At 46.0% G+C, this 7,991-nt stretch overlaps 1 protein-coding gene across 3 annotated transcripts; it reads right to left on the reverse strand.

Moving 5' to 3' along the window:
* Positions 1-3,479: 3,479 nt before the first annotated feature.
* CLP1 (cleavage factor polyribonucleotide kinase subunit 1) lies at positions 3,480-6,509 on the reverse strand. Of its 3 annotated transcripts, XM_047775687.1 has the most exons (4): positions 6,383-6,509; positions 6,138-6,207; positions 5,016-5,643; positions 3,480-4,610 (listed from the first exon to the last, which is right to left on the reverse strand). In XM_047775687.1, exons 3-4 carry the CDS (start codon positions 5,619-5,621, stop codon positions 3,939-3,941), a joined length of 1,278 nt encoding a protein of 425 aa, XP_047631643.1. In that variant the 5' UTR covers positions 5,622-5,643; positions 6,138-6,207; positions 6,383-6,509; the 3' UTR covers positions 3,480-3,938. The 3 variants fall into 3 exon arrangements, with proteins under 3 accessions (XP_047631643.1, XP_047631644.1, XP_047631642.1); XM_047775688.1 differs by lacking the exon at positions 6,138-6,207 and having other exon boundaries at positions 5,016-5,663; XM_047775686.1 differs by lacking the exon at positions 6,138-6,207 and having other exon boundaries at positions 6,383-6,508.
* Between the last annotated feature and the right edge of the window lie 1,482 nt (positions 6,510-7,991).

A 7,991-nucleotide genomic window follows, 5' to 3' on the forward strand; every position in this document is an offset into this window, starting at 1 on the left:
TACATAGATCACAGCGCCACATCTTGTCCTAATTAGCCCTACAACGTTGTGAACCCAAGAGCAAAGCCCGGTGTTCTCATTTAGCTCAAGGCCATTTCTTTTTTGAAAGCTGCCCTGGCTATTACGTAATAGTCTTTCAAAAGTGTTCCACCAGCCACTTCACTGAAGCCAAGATTCCTCACCTGTAAAGTGTGATTCTAAATCCTGCGGTCTGTCCTGGTCTTTGGTGTCAAATGTTGCTAGTTTAAATATGCTCTGAGCACTAGGCGGCATGGGAAAGGTCTGCCTTCTTTTCTGAGGTCTAATCTAGTTCTTTCTCTGACATGGCTTATGTAACAGGTTCTATTACATGCTTGCTAAGTGCCTCAATCTACCATTTGTTGCTGCATGCTTCAGAATTTTGTTTTGTTGTTGTTTGTTTTAATGGCGGCACCCGCAGCATATGGTAGTTCCGGGGCCAGGGATGGAATAGGAGCCGCAGCTGCGACCTTCTCTACACAGATCCATAACCCACTGCACCAGGCTGGGGATGAAACTTGCTCTGCCACAGAGGCAAGTCGAGTCTTCGGTGGGAACTCCTGCATAGCTCTTTTAATGGCAGTCTGTATTTAAAAAATGAAATCTTGGAGTTCCTGTCATGGCTAAGTAGTTAACGAATCTGACTAGTATCCATGAGGTTGCAGGTTGGATCCCTGGCCTCGCTCAGTGGGTGGGGTATCCGGCATTGCTGTGAGCTGTGGTGTAGGTCGCAGACTCCACTGGAATTTGCGTGGGCTGTGGCTGTGGGGCAGGCCGGCAGGCAGCTACAGCTCCGATTTGGCCCCTAGCCTGGGAACCTCCATATGCTGCAGGTGGGGCCCTAAAAAGCAAAAAAAAATTAATAAACTAAAAAAATGAAATATTTAAAAACTTTAGACCTTATAAAAGGTAAAGTATTATTGGAAATACAATATTTGTTTTATTTAGAGAGGCTCTTTTAGCTGCAAGTCAGGTTAATTTATATTCTTAGAAATTTTTTTTTTGCTTTTTTTGTTTTATTGAAATACAGTTGATTTACAAGGTTGTGATGATTCCTGCTGTACGACAAAGTGATTCAGAGTTCTGTGTGCTATACAGCAGGTAAAATTCATTTTTCTATTTTATGCTTTTCTTGATTTTTTTTTTTGCTTTTTGCTTTTTATGGCCCCACATGCGGCATATGTAAGTTCCCAGGCTAGGAGTCGAATTGGAGCTGCAGCCACTGGCCTACGCCAGAGCTACAGCAACGCGAGATGTGAGCCTCATCTGCAATCTACACCACAGCTCACGGCATTATGCTGGATCCTTAACCCACTGAGCAAGACCAGGGATCGAATCCGAAACCTCATGGTTCCTAGTCGGATTCGTTAACCCCTGAGCCACAACGGAAACTCCCTAGGTCATCTTGTTGTGCGGTAGGAAACTGATAGAACTCTGTAAATCAACTATAATGGAAAAAATAAAAAATTATTATAAAAAAAAGAATCATGCAAAATATTTCCCAGAAAGGATGTTTAATAGAACGTAAGGTTTAAATTGCCAGCCACTTCTGAAAAGTATTGCACAGTAAAATCTAGGCTAAAACAATAGAGTATCCAGACCACCAAACTTCAAATGAACTACCTTGCTATGTATATCAAGTAGTACCATATAGTTTTCTCTAGTGTAGTTTATCTATACTTCTTCAAATCTGCTCCACTTGCAATTCATGTCTATAGATAGCAAACCACAGGGTCATTTTTATTTAGTTCAACTCACTGGTAAATAAACCGGCAGTCAAGAACAAAATGCTACCCTTGGATTTAAGCAAAGAGAAGAATGCCCTTTCAGCACCAAAACCACCAATGACCCAGTTTGTTTGGGTTTTTTTGTCTTTTTTTTTTTTTTTTTTTTTTACCTTTTCTGCGGCCACTCCCGTGGCATATGGAAGTTCCCAGGCTAGGGGTTGAATCGGAGCTGTAGCCGCCGGCCTATGCCAGAGCCACAGCATCGTGGGATCTGAGCTGCCTCTGCAACCTACACCACAGCTCACCGGCAACGCCGGACCCTTAACCCACTGAGCAAGGCCAGGGATCGAACCCGCAACCTCATGGTTCCTAGTCAGATTCGCTAACCACTGTGCCACAACGGAAACTCCCCTATTTGTGTTTAAATGCTGCCTTCCCTCTTGTCCTTGTGAAATGTCTTTGTGTTAAGGGACAGTATCTCCCCTTGTGCTCTGGATCCCACACCCTTCACTACTGCATTTTCCTCTGAATTTTTTCTTTGATATTTTATTTGAAAAATTAAAAAAAAAAAAAAACAGGAAAAAAAAGGAGCCTTTTCCTTTTTTTTTTTTGTCTTTTTAGGGCCGCACCCTTGGCATATGGGGCACATGAGGTTCCCAGGCTAGGCACTGAATCAGAGATGTAGCCACTGGCCTACACCACAGTCACAGCAACGCTGGATCCTTAACCCACTGAGCTAGGCCAGGGATTGAACCCGCGTCCTCATGGATACTAATCAGATGCGTTTCTGCAGAGCCACGATGGGAACGCCAGCTTTTTCCTTTCTTAGGGTTTTGCAGTTTCCTCCACCTGGAAGACTTTCTTTGCCCCAATTTCAGACAGCCATTCAGGTCTTAACTCAAAAAGTGCACTCAGAAGAGGCCTTTCTCAACCAGTCAATCTAAAGTAGCCCCCCAGCCACTCTGTCTCATATCAGCCAACCTTAAGTCTCTCTGTATAACACTCTTCTGTTATTTTTTATTTTGGAGTTTTTTTTTTTTTGTCTTTTGAGGGCTGCACCGGTGGCATATGGAGGTTCCCAGGCTAGGGGTCTAATCGGAGCTGCAGCTGCCAGCCTACACCACAGCCACAGCCAGGCCTGATCCGAGCCGAGTCTGTGTCTCACGTGTCTCAGGGTGACGGCAGATCCTTAACGCACTTAGCGAAGCCAGAGGTCGAACCCGCAACCTCATGGTTCCTAGTCGGATTCATTTCCGCTGTGCCACAACAGGAACTCCAGCACTCATCTTTTAATATTTATTCTCTAATGTAATCTCCGTAAGACGTTGTCTATCTTGTTCCCCCCATCTAGAATGGCCCATGTTACATGGTAGGTGTATGATAAAAATTTGTGGAATGAATGAATGAAGAGCATCAGATACTTACTCAATAATACAAGTTCAAACTAGGAACACTAATCATTTGCAAGAGATCAAAAAGAACAGGCTTTCCTAGCTTATCCCCTGAAAACTCAATTTACATTTTTTCGTGTTTCTTTTTTTGGCCTTGGCAGAGGCATGTGGAAGTTCCCCAGGCCAGGGGTTGAACCCAAACCACAGCAGTGACCCAAGCCACTCGCTAAGCTCACAGGTGGACTCTTTGCTTTCCTCTTCTCTAGACATTCAACAATAAGTTACCCCAATAATGTTTCCACAATGGGGAAAAGAACAAAATTAAAAAAAAACTTATACCAACTTCTGTGATATGGCAAAAATATTTATTAAAATAGTTTTTCCCGAATATGAACTTTATTTGAAGGAGTCCTTCAAATTCACTCTTTCACCCTGAATAAACGAGATAACAAGTACTATATACAGAATATAAAGCAGTAATATTAAAAAAAAAATCCCTCCTCAGAATTAGTCCACATAGTAGCACAATGAATGAAATGGGATTTTTCTGGAACTCAAAGAATTCAAAGTGACACCTTAGGTAATCTAAGAAACCAATTATATTCTTACAGTTTTCCTTTTGGTTCAAGATCAAAAGGGTTAGGTTATTACCACCTGTTTTAAGAGGTAGAATATATGCTTTCTACTAGTCCATGACTTACTGGTCAGCCTGGTCTCAAGAGATTCCCACACTTCACCCATCTGCCTTTGTGATGGCCAGGAGATCTCTACGCCCCCAAGCAGCAAGGCTTCCTGCTGATCTCTACTTAAGATCCATGAACCGGATATCCATGATGAGAAGGAAGTTCTTAGGCAGGGGGCGGGGGGCTGGGGAGAGCACAGTAAACACTTGATGTTCCAGGTCCACGCTGGTCACCACGATGAAGCCAGCCACACTGGTCTCAGAAAGGTTCTCCTCTGTGCCCTCGGCAGTGCTAACACTCAGGAGGTGGTGCACCATATCTCGGCCAGGAGTGACAGGGACCAGCTTGAGCTGATTGTCCTCCTGAGACATGCCCAAGGGCAAACAGGAGTCTGGGATGGTGGGTGCCCCGACTTTGTAGATTTTCACATCTGAAAATTTGACGTTAAAGGCGTGGGGATAGAAACAGCCCCGGAATCCGTAGAAATACTCACGGATTCGTTCATCCCTACATTCCCGCCGGAAGTCCTTGGAGCGCTCAACCACACCCCCTGATTTAGGGAGCAGCACAGTGCGTACGAAGTGAGGCAGGTCTCGTTTCAGCTCATTGTACAGTCGTTCTTGATCCAGGACCACAACGACATCCACCTCAAAAGCTGAGGCTGCATGCACCAGGGCCTGGTAACCAGAGCCCTTGACCCAGCCACAGGTGTTAATGACACAGCCACTCACAGAGGCCCTTCGGTTCACTTCACATCTTTGGTTGAACACATCTGCTAAGCGAGATGTAATCTGCAAAAGAAAGAAGCAAAGTGAGGGGAAAAAAAACACAAAAAGAAACAAACCCAAGGCTATTTTATCTTTCTTTAGAACAAGTGGTATCAGGTATAAGAAAAATGACATTTTTCATGGCTGTGGTTTTGACCCCATAACATGGATTTAATTTTTATTTTGTGCTGCTTCTTCTGTCTCCTCTGTTTCATGTCCTAAGTGGAAATTTAATAAATTACTTAAGAATGGGTCCGCAGAAGCGTTTAACAGTTTGAGATGGACTTATTTTCAAAACTGTCTTTCCTAAAATCATGTAGCAGTATACCAGCCGAGAGGGAGCAAAGAGTTTTAATTAGCAAACTTCTGCATAGCTTTCAACCCTGACAGCAGCCCTTCCCTCCACCCCACCTTGGCCCTGGCTCTGACCTTATTATAAAGCTTGATGTTGGTTCCAGGAGTGGTGGAGCCAAAATGATACACCAAAGGAGCCTGGATGGAGAACCCCTCTTCAACATCCGCTGGCCGTTCAATGTAGAGGGCCCCCATGGTACCAGGGATGGACACAGAGCCCTGGCCCACATCCAGCTCCACGTAAGTGGGACGGCGGCCCAAGCGCACTGCATAGTTGAGCAGTAGACGGCACACTGTGGACTTGCCCACATCAGTGGGGCCCACTACCATCACCCGGGGACCTCGCTCTTCTTCCTTCTCTGCCTGCCTCCGCATCTGCTCCAAGGCAGTGTGAGTGTTGAGATAAAGCAACATAGGGGTGTCTTTGGAGACATAAGCCACCTCGGTGCGACCACTGAGCTGTAGCGAACAGCCATGCCAAGTGAAAACAGCCACCTTGGCACCAGCATCAAAGGTGAATTTCTTGTTTCGGGTCAGCTCTGTGCCAAAGATTTCTGCCATGCCAGTCAGCAGCTCCAGCTGAACTGACTGAGATGCCTCCACCTCAAAGCGAAGTTCTGTTTCTCGCTCGAGTTCAAATTTAGTTGTTGGCTTCTTGTCATCATTGGCCTCCTCTCCCATCTTTTCTGCGTAGTTGTTGTGCCTAGAACACAAATGTCAGATCTAAACATAAGTTAGGACTCAGTTCAAAATCCTTCACTGGCGGTTTCTCTTTACCCTGCTTTATTTTTCTCCTTATCTCTGATCACCATCCGCTTCACTATATATTTGTTTATTGTCTGTCTACCCTCACAAGAATGTAAGGGTTGGAACTTTAGTACCTAGGATGGGGCTAGACAACCCAAAGGCACCTCTATAAATACACCGAGGGAATAAATGACTCAGAAATAAAAAGAAAGCAGTCTCTACAGATTGACAGGAGACTTGATTTCATCGCCTTCATCGCCCCCTTCACCACTCAACTGGGACATTCCAGAGTTGAAAAGGCAACAGATGGCCACTCCCTAAGCCTCTTAGTCAACAAGAAAGGCGTTAGTAATTCGATGTAAAGCAGAGAATATCGGTTTCCGACTTAGAAAACAGAATTAAGGCCCTGCTCAGCAACTACTAGGTAGTCTCTTCAGAGAAATCAATCACCTCTTCCTCAGTTGTCAACTGGAGGCACTTCCCCTTCCACACACGAAGTTCTGGGGATTAACAGGGATTGCTGGAGGAGAAAAAAAGTTAGTTCGTGAACTAGAAAACGCCGAGGAAAAGCGAAGAATTATCTCTGATCCCGGACCGCAGCTCTAAATCCAGCGTTTGTCCTAGCCTCCCTAGACAGTGAAACCTGTCCACGCTCCAAGGAGGCGACGGTTGCGTTCCTAAGCTTATTACCTTACCTGTACAGGCACGAACCCAACCTTGTAAATCAAAAAGCCCTCCTAGGCAGAAACTCAGACCAACTGCTAACCGCGCTCGCCTAGATCCACGCCGGAAACTTGGGCGTTTCCTTACTTGCGCAGTGGAGGAGATGTGGACGCGCGGTGCTCCCTGGGATATGTAGTCGTGCCAGAACCGCTGCGAGCGGCCACCTGGCGCAGCCGCTGGGCCTTCTGGGACTTGTAGTTAAAGGATTGTTTTGATCGTGACGTCAGCGGTGGGCGGGGCGGCGGCCGCCGTTGTTCGCGTTTCCACAGGAGGGAAGGGGGTGGAGTGGCGGTTACGCCCCCGCGCGGGGCGGGGACTGGCGGAAGGATCAATGGACACCAAAGCGCAGAGGGTGCGGATGCTCACCTCTGTTCTCCGCTCAACTGCCCTCCGGGAAGGGGAAAGACGGAGGGAAGGGGGCATTACTTAGGTCCCATGGTCGCCTGGAAGCGGGGAAATTAGGGAAACTCCATTTGGATACGAGAAAACCTAGGGGTAGAGAAAGTGGAGGAAAACAGCGTAAACAGAGACCAACCCAGACCTGAACCGTCACCAATTAACTGACACAGTGCTTGGCCCCTAGGGGTCATTAAAAAAATGTTTTTTTGAATAAAAGTGCAAGAATTCTTCCACTTACTCTGTAAGTCAGTCATTTCCCAACAACCTCTCATTTATTTTTGGCCCCACCCGTGGTGTGTGGAAGTTTCTGGGCCAGGAATCAAATCCGCGGCACAGCAGTGACCAAAGCCGCTGCAGTGACAATGCCAGATCCTTAACCTGCTGCATTACAAGAAAATACCCACCCCTCTTATTGATCAAGGTGTTTTGTTGGGAACTCTGTTTCCCTCCCTAAATCCCTGGCAGTTATACAAGATCAGTCATTTATCCAACAAACAACAGGTTGGGCAATGTCTATATTCTTCTGATGAGCTTGGACTTGGAATCTCGTATTCTTTGCTATGCCACTTGCTTACTGTGGGACTTTGGGCAAATCACGGGCTTAAACTTTCTAACACCTAGTTTCTTGATTATAAAATATGGATAAAAACAATACCCAGCCAAAGTTGTTTTATTTATCTTTTTGTCATTTTAGGGCCGTACCAGTGGCATATGGAGGTTCCCAGGCTAGGGGTCTAAACAGAGCTACAGCTGCCGGCCTACACCACAGCCACAGCAACGCCAGATCCAAGCTGCGTCTGCCACCTACACCACAGCTCACAGCTGCGCTGCATCCTTAACCCACTGAGCAAGACCAGGGATTGAACCTACGACCTCACGGTTCTTAGTTGGATTCGTTTCCTCTGCATCAGGAGGGGAATTCCTTAGCTCTTAAGTTTTTATTAGAGGTTGAGGAGGGGGAGCTATGAAGATGCCATCCATTTGTAGTTTACATTTCACAAAACCCTTTCAGCTATCCTCCTTCACAGCCACCTGTCAAGTCAGCTCTACTCAATTTCAGGTGAGGGAGGAGACTAAGATAGATGAAGGGACTTGCCCAAGCTAGTTCTCAAACCCAAGACTTTGGAGTTTGAGTCCACTTATAATAATAGTGAACGCACAGTGCTAGATGCCACATAGTGT

The sequence above is a fragment of the Phacochoerus africanus genome, chromosome 4 (genome assembly GCF_016906955.1).
Source record: "Phacochoerus africanus isolate WHEZ1 chromosome 4, ROS_Pafr_v1, whole genome shotgun sequence".
NCBI classification, from domain to species: domain Eukaryota; kingdom Metazoa; phylum Chordata; class Mammalia; order Artiodactyla; family Suidae; genus Phacochoerus; species Phacochoerus africanus.